We start from the raw sequence: 24340 nt of genomic DNA, 5'->3' as shown, positions 1-24340 counted from the left end.
GTCAAATCCTGCATATGTCCGAGCAAATCTGAACATGTCCTGGAATTTTGGAGAGCGAAGATGATTATATGTGAGTGCCTGAACTTTGATAATTGTCTGAAAATAAAAATTAAAATTTTCTCCCGAGGGAAGACTTGAACCAACGACCCATCGCTCCGCAGCTGCACACGTTAACCACGGCGCTCATGTGTTTACACCCACCTGGATGTTGCCTATCTTACACATGGACTACTTAGTTTGTATATTTTGCTTATTTTTTCATAGTTCCATACAACTTCTTCCTGTTTTCTCGACTGATGTGTGTTCTGTTTTTCAAGGCCTAACCGCTGTGCCAACTTATAACTAATTCTGAGGGGGGTGCGATGGGGAGGTTCCCTTGTTAGTGTTGTTGTCAAATATATAGTTAAACTTGATTGAGCTCAAATTTTTTGAGAACAGTGGGTCTAGCCTCATTCAAAACACTCATTCTCTAATTTCCTAGCACAATTTCATGAGAAATTGCTCACTTGAGAATTTTCTGGACCTCACAAAACTATATTTTCATAGGTTACTGGCCCGAAGATTTTGGATATGAAACTTTTTCATAGCAAATCAGTGTTTGTGGTTCACAGTTCTGCCACAGAATACATCACCCCCTGAATTATATTGTATAGCAACACAAACATGCATTTTTGAAAATTTTTGGTACCTAGCACTGTCATTTGCATAATTTATGAGCAGTTTGTTGTAAAACAGCATTTGTGATTTAGTTACTGTAGCAGATATTCTAACATATTGTGTTATATCTAGTTTTCCCTTTAAGAGCAGCAGCCCCATATATATTTTCTGCATTTATCAAAAAGTTTGCTAACAACTGTAAATAACATTAAAACATTTTAGAAAACTGTGTATTTGCTTCAATTCTTGTAAAGGAATTAGTAACTTTTTAACTCAACAGATTAAAAGATAATCAGCAGACAAACTTATTTGCTCATTGTCTCATAGTATATTCCACCAGCCAAAATGCAGCCACACTTTGAATGTTGTTCTCAAACACGGGAAAAGTTGACATTTGTAAGCAGCTGGACATCATCCTGATTACTGTCAAATGATAGGCAGCTGCTGGAACTGGTGTGTTGAAAGAGCTCCCAAGAGTCGTGTAACTATGATAATTGTACCAGAGATACCTCAAATACTATCTTCTCCTGTGGATCCTTTCTTCTCCGGGGACAGCACAGAAATTGCCATTACTCATCCACTTAATAGCATGTGGCATGTCAATGCATCCAGTACAGGGTGGATGGAGACTAGAGGTGTTTTAGCAATCCCCTTAAACAAGTGGAGTACCATCTCACTGAAACAGCCAGAGGGACTCAGTTCACCTGTTTTGGGTAAACCTGTTTTGTTTGGTGTCAAGAGCAGACAAACAAAAACGTAAGGTCTATTAATTGTCAGCAGTTCAAACATACCATAAATGATGGTACCCCGAGGGAAATGACAGCAAGGGACAGGAAAGGTCACCAGGAGCACTCAGTGTATATGCTTGGGGGTTACATTCAGCATGTTTAAGAGGCTATTACAGCAGCCATTGAGAGAACAAGGAACCAACTGCAGATTGTGGCACACATTGGAACAAATAATGCCTGTCATATGGACACTGAGGTCATACTTTGGACTTTCCAATGACTGGCAGAAAAGGTTGAGAAGACAAGCCTTGCACATGGGAGTTTCAACGAAGCTCATAATCTGTAGCATTATCCCCAGAATTGATCACGACACTTTGGTTCTAAATAAAGCGGAAGCACTGAACCAGATACTTCGAAGGTTATGTGGCAAAATAGGCTGCAACTTCCTGGACTTATGCCGTAGGGTCCCCCTAAATAGGTCAGGTGTACACGACATCATATCAGAGGCTGCTACTCAAGTAGCTGACTGTGGAGTGCACACAAAGGTTGTTTAGATTACACAACTTTCCATCCAATAGCTGTATGAAACCTGGAAGGATCAGCATTAAGATCGAAAGAAATGCCTCTCAAATGTGGGAGCATTAAAATTCCAATGGCTAACTGCCACAGCTTTCACAACAAAGGCTTTGTATCAAAGCCGTCACGTAGATGCAGTATTTCTTGATTTTCGAAAACCATTTGAATTGGTACCAAAACTAAGCTTATGGTCAAAATTATGATCATGAAATATCATGTGAAATTTGAGACTGGACTGAAGACTTTTTCGCAAGGAGCATGTTAACTTGGAGGGAGAGTCAGTTGAAGTAACTACAGGTGTTTAACAGGGAAACGTGGTGGGACCCTTGTTGTTCACGATTTATATTAATGACCATGAAGACAATATAAATAGTAACCTGAGACACTATGCAGATGATGCAGTTATCTAATAAGTACTATCTGAAAGAAGCTGCTTAAATACCCATTAAGATCTCAATGAGGTTCCAAAGTGGTGTAAAGACTGGCAACTTGCTTTAGATGTTTAAAAAATATAAAGTTGTGCACTTCGCAAAATGAAATCTTAGTACTGCCTGAATATAATATCAATGAGTCACTGCTGGAATCAACCAACTCATACAAATACCTGGATTTAACACTTCATAGGGATATGAAATAGAATGATCACATAAGCTCACTCGTGGGTAAGGAAGGTGGTACAATACTGAGGAAGTTAATCAATCTACAAATGAGAGTTTACAAATTGCTCGTGCGACCAGTTCTAGAATACTGTTCAAGTACGTGGACCCATATCAAATAGGACAAGGCAGCATGAATGGTCATATGTTTGTGTAATCCATGGGGGAGTGTCAGTGTCACAGAGATACTGAAGGAACTGAACTGGAAGACTAAGACAGTTTTATACTATCCCAAGAAAGTTTTAAGGTAAGAACTGGCTTTAAATGTTGACTTTTAGCAATATACTACAAAATCCCATATGTATCACTCACATGGGTATCGTGAAGATAAGATTAGAATAGTTACTGCACACACAGATGCATTCAATTATTCTTCCTGCACTCCATATTTGAGTGGAATGGGAAGGAACTCCCAACAGATATTGTGCAACATACCCTCTGCCATGCACCTCACTGGTTTGCAGAGTATAGATGTATACATATCAGGACACTACTTTTAACATGGACTCTACAGCCCCAACTTTTATGTGAAAGAGGTAACTATTGTTCCATTAATCAATGGTTTTACCTGGCAAGGTGAAGCATTCCATAGAAATGTACTAAGTGCATTCATTTTCTAGCAGTTTCAACTCACTTTAAGCACATTGTGTGTGAACATGATTAAGTATGTCATTAACATTTAACAAAAATGTTAAGGTAATTGAGGCAAATGAGAAAAAGATACAGGACAAATGTATCAAAGGTAACAGGCAAATGAAATGTGACGAAAATGGGAAGTAATGAAATTAACACAATAGCTGTTGCCAATTTATTTATGGAGATATTCGAACAGCGAGCACAGTTCAGATAAACTGCTCCAACAAAACTTTGGAGAAAGGTCATAACATAAGTGTTTCTTGAAGAGCAAGACAGAACACAGAATAAGAGGAAAGGAGTTGTATTTTCAGTAGGTGACACATCTGTTGCAATTCCATTGGATTAGCGTGTTGTGGGAATCTAGGTTAGACAAAGAAGCTGAGGGGAGGTCATGTCATTGTCAGTGGTTGCACCAACGAGAATGGTATAACATACATAAATAAGATGTAAGACTGGTTGCGAGGGGGAAATGGAATTTCCAGGGCCTTGTCCCGAGCCTTTAATTTCTTCTTCTTTCAGAGGATGAGAAGGGCAAGGCACAGAGAGAGATCAGGCTTCCACTATTTCTGAGACCGAAAGAGAGAGCACATAGGGCACACACAGACAGTGCCTCTCATGGCAAAGTTGTGGTAGCAGGCTTCCAGCCTGAGACACGCTGAGGAGGGGGGGGGGGGGGGGGGTCATCATCGTTGGGTGCTGAAGAACATGGGAACCACAGGGAAGCGGGAGTGGAGAGGGGGACGGAGCTGGGGTAATGAGGAGGGAGAAAGGATATAACAAAAGTTGAATATAGTGACAATGATGGATGGAGTGTCATTTCTGGCAAGCCTCAGCATAAGATAAGCAAACCAAGGGACTTTTACTCTTGGCTCTTACTTTCTCTTGAAAGACTGGCAATCTGGCGAGCATGGAGAGAAGCCACACACACAAACACACACACACACAAAAACAAACAAACACACACACACAAAAACAAACAAACAAACAAACAAACACACACACACACACACACACACACACACACACACACACACACAAACAAACAAACAAACACACACACACACACACACACACACACACACACACACACAAAAACAAACAAACACACACACACACACACACACACACACACACACACACACACACACACACACACAAACAAACACACACACACACACAAAAACAAACACAAACAAACACACACACACACACACACAAACAAACAAACACACACACACAAACAAACAAACACACACACAAACAAACAAACACACACACACAAACAAACAAACACACACACACAAACAAACAAACAAACAAACAAACAAACAAACAAACACACACACACACAAACAAACACACACACACACAAACAAACACACACACACACAAACAAACACACACACACACACACACACAAACACACACACACACACAAACACACACACACACACAAACAAACAAACACACACACACACACAAACAAACAAACACACACACACACACAAACACACACACACACACACAAACAAACACACACACACACACAAACAAACACACACACACACAAACAAACACACACAAACACACAAACACACACACACACACACACACACAAACACACACACACACAAACAAAAACAAACACACACACACACACACACACACACACAGTGAAACAAAAGGTTTCTCCGGTGGATTAGGTGTTCAGTCACCACTCAGAGGGTCTGCCGTACAGCAGGAAGACATATGCCTGAAACACAAGCATCAGAAGCATTACATGCGTGGCGGGACTTTCAGCTTCACAGCACAATGTTAACATGACCTTGACCTTCTCTGGGAAGTTATCTCACTGGATAGCATGAATAAACGTGCCAGTATTGCTGCAGTTGTCTTTATAAATCTTCTGCACATGCCGAACAAAATGAACACTGCATCACTCCAGAGTAGCCCGAAGTTCCTTATCAGTTCACAGGATGAGGTCTCTCTGAGAAATCACTCCCTGGACCATATTCAGTGACTGGGGAGGGGTGTCAGACACCAGGACATCGCAAAGATGGTCACAAGTATGAAGAGCTGCAGTTTGGGCAGCAGAAGCAGATTTGATCAACTGGGAGCCCAACCACATCTTACTGAGACCACTACAAACTTTTCCTCTATATTCTACACAAAAAACAACAGCTTTGTGGCAGTGGATGTGTCCCCATCCATCCTACTACAGAGGAAATGGGGAAAGTGTCACATCCCAGGACACTGAGCCTGGGTCTGCTCCCAACGGGTAGCCAGGGAATGGATGGCTGTAGGGCCATACAACACAGCATTTAATGAACATTTACCACTCTGAGACGACTGTTTGAAAACGGACAAATTTTTGCAGCTTGATACACTTTACATAAACACATCCACACTTATACCATCCAATCCGATCAGGGGCTCTCCCCATGGGTGCTAACCAGCCACAGCAAAGTCTACCTGGCTGGGAGGTTCAAATGCTCCAGAATGACAACAAACCACTCCTTGGCATACACAGAGAGGGAACATCTCAAGTATCCGTAGTGTGATCCCTTGTTGTCAGAGGACTCAACTAAATGACTATGTAACAGCCCCACCATATGGACTGCTTCACATGCTGGTGACCTACTGGAGTGGAGAGGGCTAGGGCAGAGAAGGAGAGGAATCCATGCCGTAAGTGCTATGGAGGGAATTCTTCCCCAAAGGGCTAACACTAAAAACAAAAATTTAGAAGCAGGGGTGAAGTTGAGCCCCGAGGGAGAGGTGGGTGGGTGGGTGGATGGGGGGTGTTGGCAAAACGTGAAAAAGGATTAAAGAACAGGCAGTAGGAAAAAACTGAGGAATACTGAGAACCCAATGGATAGCCAGGTCAACATAAATCAGAAAACCAAGAGAATGGAAGGACAAGGCAGTGGGGAATGAGCAAGGATGGTGAGAGAGGGGCACAGTGAAGGAAAAACAGCTGGGGAAGAAATAATGGGCTGAAAAACCTTAGAGGCCCACGGACATCACGCACGAACTCACGAAAGAGTTGAGAGCCCCTGGGGATGCCGGGGGTAGGCAGGCGAAAACTTACTACTGTCTGGACCCAGGTTCCTGAGCAAGGCTCTTTAAGTCACTAAAGAGCTTGGGTATATGGAATATAGTACAATGCATCCACAGTATGATTTGGCAGTTTCAAAGCTAAACACCTGCATGGAATGATTTGTGTGGAAACTATGGATCTGTATGGGCATGTAACAACATAATGGAAGACAACTGCAAATTAGGACCCAAAAGACAATGTGCAATGCCAACAAACTGGAGCTCACAAAAATTAACAGTCCAATCTACATGACCAACCACAACTTAAATTCATTCCGAAGTGACACTTGGCACCCCAAATCTAATTAAAGTGAGACGTCTCCCTAACAGTAAGGGATGCAGTGTCAAAGTGAAGTATGAAAATACAGTCATAGAATGAAGCTAACTGAAAGCTCAGTTTTTATTAGTATTAACTTACATTTTTCTACTGTATATTAAATTTGAATGTAGACTACTGTAGTAGCAACCATAACTGAGTATACTACTCATCAAAACAATTAGGGGATCAGTTGAGATATCCAGGTTCTGAAGTATTGTCATCGGCAGAATGAAGTAAAATGGTTCAATGTTTTTCTGTTGGTTCTACAGAGTGGAGGCAACATTATGGTGACCAAGATAGTGGTAATAAGGAAAGTTGCTGCGTAGGGGGTTGGTGTTGACTTGTGTTTACTCTACCAAACGAATTACACAAGCAGTTGGGTTCAGATGGTGTAGTGAACAGATAGTGCAATGCAACAACGTGACTTACCCGAAGCTATGGCATAGTGGGCCACAGGGCGGTTGGAAGCGGGACAGAGTGAGATGGCTGCAGCCACTGGAGTGTCCCAAAGAGTAACTTCCAGGACCTGGACATTATTTCAGACAACAGGAACCATTAAAAGAAAGCAAGGACAAGGTCATCCACAAGTAACATCAGCAAGAGATGACCATTATCTCCGATTAACAGCCCACTGAAACAGGAGGCTGAATGCAACTCAGCTGCAACGCACCCTCCAGGCACCAACAGGCTACCCAGTATCAGCACAAAGAGTCAAAAATCACCTTTGGGAATGTGGCCTCTACACACAGATGCCTATGGTGTGTGTCCCATTAAAACCACACCACCATTTAGCCCACAGAAATTGGGCAGAGGAACATCAGGATTGGAGCTTAACAAATGGCTCGGGGTGCTGTTCACAGCTGGACAATCGTCATTTCCACATCTGAAAAGAACACTGAACTCTTAACAATCCTGCTGATGAGCAGGAAACACCACCATATCATGGTAGTGGACAAATGGTGTGGCTGGTTGGTTTAGAGGAGAGGGGGAGGGGGGCGGACGGCAACCAAACTGCGAGGTCATTGGTCCTGGTAAAATAATTACACAAGGGCAAGAAGAAAAGAATGGAGACGTACAGCACAACAATAGGAGAAAGGAAGAACCAAAAGAAAGGGAGACAGACAACCAACACTACTATGGACAAAACAGGAAAAGAAAACCACAGAGAAGCAAGAAACAGGTAGAAGCAGTAAAAACAAGAGTGTAGATGATCGTGGCTGGCCAATCTCACCGTTCTAAATTGGCGCACAGCTCATCGTCGGACTGCAAAAGAAGATCCCTGTGAAATATGATTCCCTGGTCCATATTTAAGTTCTTTTGGTAAAGTGACCCAGATCTCATTTTGGACAAGCCCTCCACCTCCCCAAACTTGTTCTCTAAATGCTCAAGGCTTCATCATCATAAAGATTCCCATCAGCTCTCTAACATATAAGGTACTGGGGCGAATAAAAGCCACTGACATCCTTAGCCTGATGTTCCTCCCATGGTGTGACCAGGGAGGGGAATGATTTAAGGTTGTGCTTTTGTGAATTGAATTGAGCCCGTGAACTCTTAGAGACTGTTGGTGTTTGACCAACAGCAAGAGATGATGTACTACACACTTCATCACTTGTCATCCACCCTGATGCCACCCACTCCGACCAGGGGCCCTCCCCACAGGTGCCACAAATGCCAGCTGGCAGGATGGCCATTGCCAGGAGATCCGATGCCCCAAGAATACCTCGGGCCTATTCTAACCCCCAGACCCACAGAGGGTAGTGCAGAAGACACCAATAGACACAACCCACAATGGTGAACAAGGTCAAGTATTTGCAGAGTGGAAGGAGCTGCGGAGCCATAAACCCGACTACCATAATAAGTCTGGACATGTCCAGAGCACGGTAGAGGTGGAGAGCATTAAGATTCTGCATGCAGATAGTCTTTATTTGGCAAACATGTGGCAGCCACATCAGCTTTTTATCAAAAATAAGGCCCAAGAAACAGGACTGTGCAACAACGCCAAGAAGCTGGTTACCTAGAAGTTCTGGGTTGGGGTGTACTGTGGGTTGAGTGGGAACTGCACCAGATGCAAACACCATCGACATAAAACATGGGGTAACCACAGGCCCAATAGAAGGTACAAACCCACTGATGGCTATGAGGAAGAGTGTGACAACACAGAACCCTGTGGATACGGTTCTCTTTAATGTGAAGGGCACAGATTAAGTTCCAACTCAAACCCAGAAGAGCTGGTGAGAAAAACTCTCAGATAAAAATCTGAAGGTCGCCATGAAAGCCCTAGCCATGGAGGTTAATTAAAATGTGATGGCACCAAGCCATGTCAAATGCCTTATGTAGATCATATAAGACCATGGCAAGGTGTCAGCAGTTAGCAAAAGCCTGTCAGATTACTGTTTCCAATCTGAGTAAATGGTCAGTTGGACATCATCCTTGCCGAAAAGTGACAAATACGGGGCAAAAGGCCCCAAGATTTTGGTACCCAACAATCAGAAGCTAACAATCCACTCTAGCAGTTTACAAAGTACATTAGTCAGACTATCTTGGGGGTAGCTGTAGAGACACATTGGATTCTTCCCAGGCTTAAGGACAGGGATAGCTATATTGTCTCGCCACTGAGACAGGAAAGCATCAATGAGCCAAATGAGGCTGAAGACCATGAGCTGATGTTGCCTCTGCAGAAAAGCCAAGTGTTGGATCATGTTGTTGAAGACTGGAATCTGAATCTGGGGTTGTGTCATGTGAAGAGGTAAGAGCCTGCAAGAATTCCCATTTAGTTAAGAGTTCATAATACGGCTCAGCATGGTGCAGACCATAACAGAGGGAAGTTTTGCTGAACTCTTCATTTCTGTCAGAAAAATAGCGAGATAGGAAGATTATTATGATAACGTGAAGTGTGTCACGAGGTGTTCTGCAAAGACCAATGGATCAGTGCACCAAGCACTGTGGAGGTTAAGACCCTAGACAGCTGACTACCGTTAACAGTCCGGAAGGCTACAGAGCTTGGACCAAACCTGCAATGAAGAGGCACACATCCCCATGAAGGAAACATCACTCCCAGCATTCCTTTATACACTGCTTAGTAAGGTAACGAGCCTTAGCACAGAGATGCTTAAAAGTAAGGAGGTTGGTTGTGAAGGGTGTCGTTTAAATCATTGCAGCCCCCATTGTCGGTCCTGGACAGCAACTGCTACATCCTTGGTCCACCATAGTACTGGTTTATGGGGGACCTGTGGATACGGGGACAGCAGTGCCAGCAACATGAACAGTTGCAGAGACACCCTGCACAACCACATCAATGCAATTTGAGATAGGTGTCATAGCACAGCAGACATACATAAATGACAATTGGCTCTGTGGAATGTCCAACATAGTGGGCCTGTCTACCTGGTGGCAGCAAGGAACAACAGAATCACCGGAAAGTGGTCCACTGTCACAAAGATTGTCATGGGGTGACCAATGTAAGGAAGCACTGAGAGCAGGGGAGATGATGAGATCAATAGGAGTAAATGTGCCATGAGCAGCACTAAAGTGGATAGGGGAACCATCATTGAGGAGAGAGAAATATAAGTGTAATAAGTTGGTCAGAAGATCCCTACCCATTGCAGTGGCATTCCACCTCAGTGGGTGGTGGGCATTCAAGCCCTCGAGGGCAAGAGAGAATGGCGGGAGTTGCTGTATTAAGGTAGACAGTTTAACACAAGGAAACAGCCTACCTGCAGGGATGTAAACATTGCCAACTGTGATTGCCAAGTCATTTGCACTCCAACCACTACTGCTTCCAAGTTGGTACGAAGGGGGATCCAGCTGCTAATAACAGAGTGAACCAATGTGCAGATCCCGCCAGATGCTACATTAGCCAGCACAGTTCAGACAGAACAACCAATAATCACAAAATGTTGGAGAGTGGTCATCATGAAAGTGCATTTCTTGAAGAGCAAGACAGAATGCATAATAGGAGACAAGACGCTGCAATTCCATTGGATGATCATGTGGCGAGAGTCAAGATTAGACAAAGAAGCTGAAAGGGGGTCATGTCCCTGTCAGTGGTAATCACTGACAAGGATGGGGTGACATCCATAAATACGATGCCAGACTCAGGTTGCAAGAGGGGAGATGGCACCTCCGGTGGCACTGGGGGCCTTGTCTTGGGACTTACGTTCCTTCTTTTTTGTAAGTGGAGGAGGGTAGGGAACAGAGGGAGTACAGGCGTCTAAGACCTGGAACCAAACCAGAGCGGGCAACATTGGGGCGCACAGATGGTGCATCTCGTGGCTGAGTTGTCGCAGTAGGCTTCTGGCCTGAGAGATGTCAGGGAGAAGGGACTCGGGGAGGAGTCCCTTCACCAGCAGGTGCCAAAGAAGGGGTGCAATTCTTCGAGCAGAGAGGGGTAGTGGCTCCCAGAGGCAAAGTCATGGAAACTGCAGGGGAAGGAAAGGGGGAAGTGGGATGGGGCTGGGGTAAGGGAGGTGGAGGGGAAAGGATTTAATAGAAAAGTTTAAGAAAGTGACCCTGGATGGAGTGTCATTTTTGGCGAGCTTCAGCATAAGACAGGCAATCCATAGATTTCATTTCTCTCTTTTACACTAGACAATATGGCTAGTGAGAGGAGTGGAGATCATGACAACTAACACACATGGGTGGTGGGACGTATGGTTTCGTATCACATCGATAACACACAACCTTGACCACCTCTGGGAGGTTATCCCACTCAAAACGAAGAATTAAGCCACCAGTATCTGTGTGTATTTGTGACCCTTCTGGGTATCTGTGTGATTGTATTTGCGATCCTTCTGCACATGTCGAACAAAATGAATGCAGTGTTGCTCCAGTTTAACCTGGAATTCCGTATCAGTTAGCAGGATGATGTCCCAACAAAAAAATCACTCCCTGGACCATATTCTGAAACACTGCCAAGACAATCACAAGCACTAAGAGCTGCAGAATGGGCAGCTGAAGCAGCTTTGATCAACAGGGACCCCAACCGCATCTTACTGAGACACTCCACTTCACCTAGCTTATCCTCAGTAGTCTAAAACAACAGCTTTGTTGAAGTGAATGTGTCCCCATTCGTCTAGTACAGACGAGGTGGTGGGGAAAGTGTTGTATCCCAAGACAGCAAGCCTGGGCCTCCTCCCATGGTGTAGCCAGGAGAGAAAGGCTTGGGGGGGGGGGGGGGGGGGAGAGGGAGGAGGAGGAGGAGGAGGAGGAGGAGGTGGTCATACGAAGTATCACCCAATGATCCTTCACCATTTGAAGAGACAGCCATTTGAAAATGGCCAGATTTTTACAACTTTATATGCTTCATGCACCAAGCATCCGAAGGAACAGCTCAGGTATCAGTAGTGTGATCTCTGTGATGTCAGGGGGCTCAGCCAGGTAGGCTGGCTACAAGTGTTGGTGACCTAGCAAGGTGGAGGGAGGGGCTAGGTGGGGAAGGAAGTGGGAGATGAATCCACCCTGTAGATGCTAGGGAGTGAGTTCCAAATGGCTCACACTGAAAACAAAAATTTAGATGTGGAAGTAAAACCTCAAGCATGGACCTAAACATCAAAAAGGATGAAAGAATCGGCAAAAGGAACAAAACTGCAAACAATACAGAGAACTAGGTGGATAGCCAGGTCGATATAATTCAGAACACTGAGAAAGGGGAAGGAGGGGGCAACGGGAAGGAGTGAGAATAGGGAGGGAGGTGCAGGGTGATATAATGTACAATACAATGGGGAGTACCCTATGCCTTGCACTTCTGTCAACTGTAGAGTTCACATATGACAACCATTAGGGACCAATTTGGAGATGTTTCCAAATGCATTTTTCAGGATGACTTCACTCGCCATAGAGAAACGAAGATGAGTTCTACGACAAATTTGTATCAAACACGAAGCAGATTACTTTCTTGGTTAATTATCACGTACTTCTACATTTCAGGTAAGATCTTTCCTTCGACAAAATGGGGTTCAAATATTAGAGTGGCCTGGAAACAACCCTGATCTCAATCCTATTGAGAACTGTTGGAAGGTTATGGGAAATGCTATCACCAAAAAGAAACCACAGAATAAACCGGAGCTGTTTGAGAACCTTGTGTTTGTGTATGGTTTCATGAACTGAGTGAGGAGTACATTAAAAAGTTAATTCTTTCAATGCCTTCACAATGCCAAGCAGTGATTAAGGCACGTGGTGGAGCAATAAAGCATTAAATGCTACAGTGTGTTCATATGAGGCAATACAGACACTAATCCATCAGGGTTATGTTACAATATTAATATGCAGTGATTCTTTCAACATTAGTATTCATATTTCAGAAAAGCAAGCAGAATAGCTGACATATCCACTTACACTCATTTTTTAAAAAGTGTTAAATTATAAAAAACAAACATTTTTATAGAAACAAAAATTAAGAATAAAAACAAATTGACAAAAATTATTGTATATATTCATTTCTGATAGAAATCAAGAGAAATCAGGCAAATTTTGCTAAGTTATTCAATGACACGAGCAAAAATTGTTAATTGTAAGAGGTGATGCAATAAATATTTCCACCACTGTATTGTCTAGTTCAGGCATTACCATACAGTAGTTCGTGAGGATATTTCAGGCAGTACAAATACAAGTAAACAAAACATATACTGAAGTAAGAGAATTTTATTTATATTACTTTCATAATTTTTACAGTACAGTGATAACAAGAAAAAGTAGCATCACTATAATGTTGAACATCCTTCTTAGTAAATTGCAAAACATCTTTCAGAAAAAAAGCCAAGTAGTTCACAAGTACTGGACAGTAAGTTTCTCACATTCCTATTCTTACACGTTTTTGAAAGAATGACATTGCTCCTGTAGAAGATTTAGCTCAAGATAGCATTACAATCTTAGAAATCTTTCAAAAACTGCAGAAACTACTTTCCTGGAGCTTACACAAAATGTAACTGGATAAGAAATCTTATCAGGAAAAGTACAGAAAGAAATAATCACAAAAACAATCACTACACTTCAATGGGATCAAACAAAGAATACCCTTCTCTTTTGAAACAAGTAATTGATTTTAGGGCTGCTGTTTACTATTTACATGTATGGAAGTAAGTGCTCCAAGTTGAACATAATACAGGTACAGATCTAGTGCTGAAGACAAAGTTCTAATTAGTGTTTCTGAAGTACAGTTTACTGTCAAAGTTACACGATTCCAAATTTTTTTTTTTACGGTAAAAGATGAATATTTTAATGTAAGTCTCCTCTTACATAGTATTAAGTGTAACAGAACAAGCTTAATTTAATTTCATTATTATTTGCTACAAATAAGTACGACTTGTTAACACGAATGACTCCTAATGAAAGTGCTTCCAGTGAACTGTTATTACTTGTGTCATTTCTGCCATAAATGCTAGTTGACTGGCATGACCCAAAAACTGTGTGTGTGTGTGTGTGTGTGTGTGTGTGTGTGTGTGTGTGTGTGTGTGTGTGTGTCTTACCACTAAGCAAGATGGCAAAAATTATCTCCCCCACCAATACCATTCCTCACCCTTGTGGCAGTAATCAACATTCTGTCCCCTTCCCAACCTCACAGTTCATTAAAATGCCAGGAAGCTACTGTATAGTGGTAGGCTCAATTTGTATAACAATGAGGTCTGGCCCACAACTGTTTTAACTGGTCATTCATATCCCAAACACTGACACTAGAATGGAGCTGATGTATGGGCTGGCCCCACCCATGTTCTATCAGGGGCAGATCTTGGCATATTGCTGGCCACAGACATACAACAACCAACACACAAAAAGTTTATAGAAACGAGTGCCATGAGTGAATGAGAATTCTGTTAAAAATGCACCACAGCACTGTCACTGTTCCATCAAAGCTCCACAATCAACACAATCACCTTAAATAACTCATACCTGATGGCTACTGAGACACCTGGAGCTACACCACTGTGTTCACCAAAACACTGGAAAGCAAGCCACCACCCCCACAATTCACCACTATACTCGCAGACAACAGTCACCACCGATGGTGCAGAGCCACCACTCATTGCTAACAAAATATGTGACTGTTCAACAGTCCACACTTCGCAGTTGGCATTACTACAATTGCAGCTGTTGTGTTAACAGCAATGTACACATGGCACAGTCATTCACTCGTCAGGCTGCTGCTAGTCTCCAGACAAGTGGGAGGATGACAATCTTGCAGGTATCCCATTAGCTCCTCTCTGATGGCAGGCACAGATGTGAAGGGTTTACAATGCCTCTGGTGTATAAACACAGTGCCCTTCCCTTGTGGTGGTCCAAAGTTGCTGACCAGAACTTGACAAGTATGCCTGCCCTCATGATCCTTTCACTCCTACATTGTACCACTGTCACATCTGAATGTGTCACAAATCTGGAATGTGCATAATTTGTCCAGTTGCCCAAATAGAGACCCACAATGACAGTACTTTCAAAAACTGTCAGGTGCTGACAAAATGCTGTCATGTACAAGTATGCACCATCATCCAGTGAACAATTAACATCTGATGCTGTTGATGCCCCTTATATAGCATACCAAGCTCAGTAACACTAACTTATTCTTGGCAGCTGATCTACCTGTCAGAATTTCAACTCTGGTCATTTACAAACACACAGATGGTGTGTACACTAACGAAGTTACATTAACAACAGATCAGGTTTTCTGGGCACTTATCAAGCACTGTAGTCACTGTTTAACATACTTTACATTGCTTTACCTACAATTTTGGAAAATTAGTGTAGCAGAAAATATCAATTTCTATTATTGAGGAAAAGGTGGAAAACACTTGGGGAAGGTTTATGTTATACAGTCCTAACAACTATTATTTGTTCACAATGTCCTCAAAAAGCTCCCTTTATCTAGACTGGCTGAAATCTGTAGAAGTCGGCTGATTGACAGTAAGCCACAAGTATTAAAGTTGCAACCAAATATCAGGATACCTATTTTTTTCCTACAACACACTGAAGCTAATTTGCTTTCTACATTTTCATTCTGATGCAGTAGAGGATATGTTACAGTGAAAGTTCAAGCAACAGACTGTTGAAAATCATATCTTCTGCACCCCAGCAACATGAGAAAGCTAAAAGGTGGAAGGAACATATAGAAGAGCTAAACAAGATAAATGAAGACAATATTATAGAAAGGGAGGAAGAAAAATGTGAGAGGAGAGAATACTTTGAGAAGAATCTGACAGGTCACTTTATCTTTCTATTCACAAGTCAAAAAGAACCTTGGAGTAGACATTCCCTCAATTATTCAGATCCATGGGAGCCAGACAAAGATTCTACGAGATGAGACAGCTGAAATACCCTAACTTTTTAAGAAAAATACAATTATTCCAATTACAAAGAAGACAGGTGAATACTATCGAACCATCAGTTTAACAAGTCATGGTTGTAGCATACTGGTACTGTTATGAATTACTTATGGAAGAATGAAAAACTGGTAGATGCTGACCTCAGGGAAGATTAGTTTGGGCACCAGAGATATAGGAACACAACACTACAGAGTATCTTAAATGATACGTTAAAGGAAAGCACACCTACATTTATAGCATTTGTTGATTTAGAACTTTTGACAACATTCACCGGAATACACACTTTAAAATCGTGAAGGTCGTAAGGATAAAATACAGGGAGTGAAAACTTATTTTAACTTTTGCAGACACCAACTGCCTTTTTAAGAGTAACTGCATGAAACAGAAACAGTAACTGAGAAGGCAGTGAGACAGGATCATAGCCCTGATGTCATTCGATCCTTACACTGAGCAAGCACTAAAGGAAATCCAGGAGAACTTTGGAAAGAAAGTTGAGAGAGTAAATGAAAACTTTGCCATTTGCTGATGACTGTCATTTTGTCAGTCAGCAAAGAACACGAATATGTTTCACAGAATGGATAGTGTCTCAGACTTAAGATGAATACTAAAATCAGCCAAATCTGCAGACATTAAGGTACGAAATGCAACACAAAGTAGCAGATGAATTTAGCTACTTTAACAGCAAACTGATGGCCAAAATTACAAATATATAAAATGTAGAATACCTACAGCAAGAAAAGCATTTCTGAGAAACAAGTTGAAGAGGCTTTCTCATGCTAGAACGGATGGAGAGTTGCATTAAATCAGTCTTCTGATAAGACCACAACATTTTGCAAAATGTTAACACAGCTTCACAAACTTTCCATTCTTTAAGTGTTTATAGTTACACCAACTGAGAATTCTGAACTTACCTGTCCTAAACACATTCATTTGGGGTCTTTACACAATTTTTCCTAAATCATACCTGAGATCAAAGAACACCAGGCCAAAGTCATCACTTTCCACAGCCCCTCACTTTCATATTAATACTTTGAATTTTACACCTTATCATCACATAATAAGTAAATACATTTAGGGTGAAGTGGGGTAAGTAACCACGTTTTGGCATAGTTCAACTTTGACACCAAATTGCCAACTTGTTATTGAAGATATGATTCTGAAACTTCTCATGCTTCAAGTTTGGCTTATTGTCTTTTAAACAATCTACATTTTGTTTTTGAAAAAAGAAATTATATGGTCAATTATTTGTTTTCAAAATTTTGTGTTGAGGTTACACTTGCCCCATGGTTCATGGCAAGTGTAACCCCGCACCGTTGTACCCATACACAGCATTGTAAAAGATACTTTGGGTAAGTGACCTGATTACCCAAATTTTACTGAATTTGAGGATTTTTAAATTATTAAAATATCTTAAATTTTACTCAAGCTATGAACTTTTTTGCACACACCTCTTTGTATATTATGAGATACACAGATAATGCTAGCTAAACTAAAAAATAAGTGTTAGCCTAAACCATAAAACACTGAAACAGAATACTTCATAGATTTATTTTTGTTTTAGGCCAGTAATTTATTAGTTTAAATTCTACAAAAGTAATATTTTTTCTTTAGCAGGCAATTTGACAAAAATAATGAAATATCTAGTATCAAGAGAAAAGAAAAATTCACTTTATAAGTTCACTTTCTATCATTTTTCATGGTAATTTAACTAAAGTTGTTGGCAATTTTTTTAACGCTAAACTGCCCTAATTCAACGTATTATATTCACACTTAGGCCCTAACTATTATTTAGTCACTGAATGTTGTATGAATCAAATTAACACCAAATGTCAGGTCTCCCCAGCGACTCAGTAGGCTCAGGCAGCACTGAAATGACATCAGAGGATGGAACTTCTGTCTCATCTCTTCTATCAGGCTAGTAGAATGTGGTGCCACACTTTGTCTTATTTTTGCATCTGAGGAAAATCACTTCTGGATCTCCTAAATCACTAATTTTGGTAACTTGGCCAATAAAATGAACTTTCTTACATTTTGTTGCAAACGCTACCAGAACATACAGGTTGTTTCAAAAATGACCGGTATATTTGAAATGGCAATAAAAACTAAACGAGCAGCGATAGAAATACACCGTTTGTTGCAATATGCTTGGGACAACAGTACATTTTCAGGCGGACAAACTTTCGAAATTACAGTAGTTACAATTTTCAACAACAGATGGCGCTGCAAGTGATGTGAAAGATAGACGACTACGCAGTCCGTGGGTGCGCCATTCTGTACGTCGTCTTTCTGCTGTAAGCGTGTGCTGTTCACAACATGCAAGTGTGCTGTGGACAACATGGTTTATTCCTTAGAACAGAGGATTTTTCTGGTGTTGGAATTCCACCGCCTAGACCACAGTGTGGTTGCAACAAGACGAAGTTTTCAACTGAGGTTTAATGTAACCAAAGGACCGAAAAGCGATACAATAAAGGATCTGTTTGAAAAATTTTAACGGACTGGGAACGTGACAGATGAACGTGCTGGATAGGTAGGGCGACCACGTACGGCAACCACAGAGGGCAACGCGCAGCTAGTGCAGCAGGTGATCCAACAGCGGCCTCGGGTTTCCGTTCGCCGTGTTGCAGCTGCGGTCCAAATGACGCCAACGTCCACGTATCGTCTCATGCACCAGAGTTTACACCTCTATCCATACAAAATTCAAACGCAGCAACCCCTCAGCGCTGCTACCATTGCTGCACGAGAGACATTCGCTAACGATATAGTGCACAGGATTGATGACGGCAATATGCATGTGGGCAGCATTTGGTTTACTGACGAAGCTTATTTTTACCTGGACGGCTTCGTCAATAAACAGAACTGGCGCATATGGGGAACCGGAAAGCCCCATGTAGCAGTCCCATCGCCCCTGCATCCTCACAAAGTACTGGTCTGGGCCGCCATTTCTTCCAAAGGAATCATTGGCCCATTTTTCAGATCCAAAACGATTACTGCATCACGCTATCTGGACATTCTTCGTGAATTTGTGGCGGTACAAACTGCCTTAGACGACACTGCGAACACCTTGTGGTTTATGCAAGATGGTGCCCGGCCACATCGCACGGCCGACATCTTTAATTTCCTGAATGAATATTTCGATGATCGTGTGATTGCTTTGGGCTATCCGAAACATACAGGAGGCGGCGTGGATTGGCCTCCCTATTCGCCAGACATGAACCCCTGTGACTTCTTTCTGTGGGGACACTTGAAAGACCAGGTGTACCGCCAGAATCCAGAAACAATTGAACAGCTGAAGCAGTACATCTCATCTGCATGTGAAGCCATTCCGCCAGACACGTTATCAAAGGTTTCGGGTAATTTCATTCAGAGACTACGCCATATTATTGCTACGCATGGTGGATATGTGGAAAATATCGTACTATAGAGTTTCCCAGACCGCAGCGCCATCTGTTGTTGACAATTGTAACTACTGTAATTTCGAAAGTTTGTCTGCCTGAAAATGTACTGTTGTCCCAAGCATATTGCAACAAACCGTGTATTTCTATCGCTGCTCGTTTAGTTTGTATTGCCGTTTCAAATATACTGGTCATTTTTGAAACACCCTGTAGTTTCCAACTGTAATTTTATCTTTGGCTTCAAAAAAGTTTGCCTCTTTTTCTTCTTCACAGTTTATCATTTCTTTCCTGAGATCGGCCAGTGTTGTTATGGTCCCATTTTCTTCATCACCACTTATTAAAGATAGGCCTCCTTCAGTTTCACTTTCTTCACTTGTTGATTCAACTTAGTCTTTTTTTCTTGTTACCCACATAATCAATAAGGGATTTTTTTCCACAACATTCCAAAATGCCATTTTGGATAAAGTAACAGCACTTTGTTTGGAAGATTTACTTTTCATTACCACACCCTGTTTTATGTCGATAATGCTTTTTCATTTTGCTTTCGTCTTATTACTCTTGTTTCCTTTGAAATCTTTTTCTTTATAGATGGCATCTTGAAAAGATGTAACTTCAGCTCCTGGTGCAATCCTTTTCCTTCTTTGTTTTACCAGTGGGACTACACTGTCGGACTGTGTCATATTTTATAAAAGGAAACGTGGTTTAAAAATATAATAGACTTAAATAAAAAATAAAATATATCTTACACAAACTTAGTAGGCCTACAAATCCAGCACATCAGGTATTATGGTACCCATATGTACAGGAAGGCCAGTTTAGTTGCTCTAGTGTGATAGCAAAAACAAGGTTACAGCTTAAATAAATAAATAAATCTGTTCCGGTAAGTTTGTTTGGGGCAAGTGTAACCCCCCCCCCCCCCGGTTACACTTACCCCAGCCTGTTGGTTACACTTGCCCCACATGGGAAAAAGTTGGGGTAAGTGTAACCATGCCTGGCATATCAAGAGCTTTATCAGTAGAGTCAAATGAATCTCATATTTGAAATTTTAATGCAAAAGATAGTTTGTAACCAAAAAATGTGCAGTTATCTTTAAAACTGCACAAATGACAGACCACCAAATTCTGAGCATGTCATTCACTCGCAGAGTGAAAATGCAGATGTCAATTAAAGTCCAAAAATTAATTACCAATTTATGTCAGATTCAACAACTTATGGTTAAATATAACAAAGAAAGGAGCAAATTAATATGTGTGATAGGTCAGAGGTAAAAATACAGCTTCTTTAAGGCACCATAAGCCGTGGTTACACTAACCCCATGGTTACACTTGCCCCACTTCACCCTAATAGCATTATTCCTTTATATGCAGTGACATATCAAATGATGTAACAATACCCATATCCTTTGGAGTAACAGGAAGGCACATCTTAGGTCATTTAACAGGATACCCTGTTCTTAGTTCGAAAATGGGGAAGATACTGCTCAATACAATCAAAACAACAAAATCCTTGCTAACATTGTGCATATTCACAAACCACTCAAAATTGGATACACGTACAAGTGATTTTTTGCCAACTTTAAGGTCTCCATTGTGTATAAAAATATGATCTATAACTTTGTCATGCGAACTCCAACTTCTCATGAAGACTAAAATAGGTACAGTCCTTTACAGAAGCACTGTTTCACACGGATGAAGTGCTTAACCCCTCAAACATTTTCATCTCAATATATTTCAGACTGTTGACCTTTAAAATCTACCCCTGCCTTCACTGCAACACAATGCTCATTTTTCCAGTAACAGTGCTGCACTTTTAGTCCCTCAATGATGACACCTTCCCATGGCCCACAACATTAGCCAACAGAACAGTCACAGATTGCTTATCACCTTGTCTGTAATTTGCAGAAGCAGTCCTGTCACTTCCCTAAGGCAGTCTGGAAAATACTCTTGTCTGGTGAACACTTGCTGTTGAGTACAACATAATGTGTTCTATTAAGAAGTCTTTGAGCATATATGGGAACATATTCCATATGCTTGAATATACCTTCATTAACAGTCTGCAATGGGGCACTGTGTCAAACACTTTCCAGAAATCTCGGCTACAGAATCTAGTAGCCTCATCCATGCTTTGCACATCATACAAGAAAAGGGGCAAGCCAAATTTCACATGAGCAATGCTTAATAAATCTATGCTAATTTGTGTGCAGAAACTTTTCTGCCTGCCTGAAGGAATTTATTATTGTTGAACTCTGAATATGTTTGAGAATTTTGCCACAAACTAATAAGGATATTGGTATGTAATTACACAGGTCCATTCTGTAACCTTCTTATAAATGGGAGTCACCTGCACTTTTTTGCAGTCACTTAGAACTGAGCTGCGCGAGTCGCACCAAATGCAAGCTAAGTAAGGGGCCAATGCCACAGAACCATAAGTGAAACCAAATTGAGCTTCCGAAGGGCTCTTACAACTTGTCTAACACCTTTATGTTTGTGCAATGTTTTACAGGGACCTGTGTGAGCAACAGACCGAGACTAAAAAATATTTCTGCTCTACAGATAGACATTTCATTTCATGGCAAATACGAAAATGTATACTTTATGGATTTTTTTCATTTTCCATTTGTTCACCAATTTAGTTTTAACGTAATGTTGCACAGGTTCACATCTGTCACTTTAAAGTGTGTCAGTAAGTGACCTATTTTTGTCCTTTTTTCAGCTTTTAAATGTGGATCATAAGTAAAGGGGTATTCAAGAATTCTCTGACTAATGGAACTTAAGTACAGGTGTGTCAATAAGGCTGTTGATTAGCTGTGCCGATCTTATATTTGTTTATTTCTTGTTTTCAGAATTTGAAACCTATGCCTCATAATTATTGCTGTGTTCTGTTTCAGTGGTGTGTTTTCTATTTTAGAAATGCAGAGAATAAAAAAATTTAGCACCAAATAGAGATTTCAATACCAGTTCAAAACACTGGTTCAAAAGCTGCCGTCAAAATTTTGACACACAGGCATGCAATACACACAAGCATTCCTCTGCACGACAGACAATGAAGGTTAAATAGACTGGACTCTCGCAGATCCCAGACCCACATGATGATTTCTGCAAAATTCTGATTTGATATATAAAATAGAAAAATGCGGTCTGCGACACCCCTCCATAGTAATTGTGATCCTGTGAATGACCATAGTAGTTAAGCGTTAAGTTCATTCAGAAGTTGCCACTTACCTAAGTGTATTGGTTATCAAACTGATCATAATTATAAGAAAAAAATATAACACTGCCCGAAATTTTATGACAGTTGTGTGTCTCCTTTTGTTTTTGCAGTGCTGATATATCGACCTGTACTGAAGCCCAATGTCTAGGTGCACATCAAGGTGAAATTTGGATGATAGTTTACGCCAACTAATCTAAAAATGGAAGACTGCAGTCAGATTTCTTTGTTGTGTAGCTTGAGGTCTGTTACTTGCAACACTTGCTCCATATATTATATACCCTTTCAACAACTATCTGCTTCGATTCAGCCATTACTACTTTCAACAAGAATCCACAGCCAGTAACATTCATTTCTTATCCAATGCCATTCTTTATCATAATGAGAACAGAAAATACTAAAACACTTGTCCATAATAACTTACAAATCTTTGGTAGAATTATGTAGACACACACACACACACACACACACACTTTTAAATCAAAACGTAAACCACTGCCAATTCAAGGACGCTGTCAGGAGCCAAACCAACCACTTTCTAAGCACAAATTTCAACGTTGGAGCAGCATTTAGGTGAAGGAAAGAGTGCGACAGTAACTTTTACATGTCTGTAGTTTCACCCCCGTTAATGACGATTTCTAAAACTACAGTACGACACTTGGGTTAGAAACAGTCTACTGGGAAAGTTTACCTAAACCAGTACAGGAAACGACCAATTTTGGCGCAAAGTTAACGGCTTTGTCTAAACTTCCAAATATCTAATGGACAATTTTACTTTGTCCTGCAGAAAAGTGTGTTGGCTGAAAACGTTGAATATCAAATGCCCAACTTGGCTTCAAATATTCAACACGCACAGTTAAATTTGCGAAACAATTTGAAACGTCAGACAACGTAAGCTAAGGAAGTGTGATACTTATTTACCTTCCAATAGCCGTGCTATAATGCTGTCTATGTTCAATTTATCCGTTTCAGCCATCAGAACTGGAATGCACACACAACTCAAGTAGTTCACTTGCACGAATCTTAACGGATGCTCTTGTAACGTACAGCCACGATTCTAACGTTGAACTACCATGAAAATCCTAAGATGGCGGAGAGACCAGATTGTTTCGTGACGTCAAAGCATTGATGCCACCAAGGAGGTTAGATATACTGACTTCCTTCAATCCCACACCGGTAGATATGGCGGTTATAACGACAAAAGGAAATAGCACAACAGATTTAAAAATTTAAATTGTTACTGATGTGTATTGTTTTTAAAGACTGAAAAGGCATTCCAGATAAACCAAGAATTAGTGGCAGTAGTTTAGCATGGAGGTAAGGATAAGAGGAGATCGAGATACAGATTTTCGCTGTAGGTTGCATTAAAGCCGGCGCCGCCGTGTTAGATGCCCCCTAATCATTTGGTGACTACTGTTTACATGTGGTTGTTTATGAATGTTTTTTGTTCGTAATTACTGATAGGTGCACCCGACAGTTGTTTTAAATAGTAAATATTACAGTGCTTACGCTAATAACTTAGTGTTGGGAAGGTATTTTGAAACGTGTATCTAGTCTCCTACCCGTACTTGATCCAGTAATACGGCGTATTTGCCAATCGTAAACGTTTGTTTATAAATTTCAAATAAGCAAGAATAGAAATTTATAAGTGAAAAGGATGCTTTAGTTATCCATCAAAATCCTCTGTTTCTGTATTTGCGTTAATAGCTGATTAAGCTAGAACTCCGAAACCTATACCCCTTTGCGTATAACGACAAAAGGAAAT

At 41.1% G+C, this 24340-nt stretch overlaps 1 protein-coding gene across 1 annotated transcript in view; it reads right to left on the bottom strand.

Annotated features, from left to right (window-relative positions):
- LOC126203976 (serine/threonine-protein phosphatase alpha-2 isoform) overlaps positions 1-23688 on the bottom strand; it is a 57766-nt gene extending 34078 nt beyond the window's left edge. Inside the window, exon 1 of the mRNA XM_049938396.1 lies at positions 23497-23688. Within this exon, the coding sequence (XP_049794353.1) occupies positions 23497-23551 (55 nt within the window). The 5' untranslated portion in view covers positions 23552-23688. The remainder of the gene's footprint in view (positions 1-23496) is intronic.
- Positions 23689-24340: the final 652 nt, after the last annotated feature.

The sequence above is a fragment of the Schistocerca nitens genome, chromosome 9 (assembly GCF_023898315.1).
Source record: "Schistocerca nitens isolate TAMUIC-IGC-003100 chromosome 9, iqSchNite1.1, whole genome shotgun sequence".
NCBI lineage: Eukaryota > Metazoa > Arthropoda > Insecta > Orthoptera > Acrididae > Schistocerca > Schistocerca nitens.
Note: the sequence above shows the minus strand (reverse complement) of the source record. Positions and strands in the feature narration are given on the sequence as shown.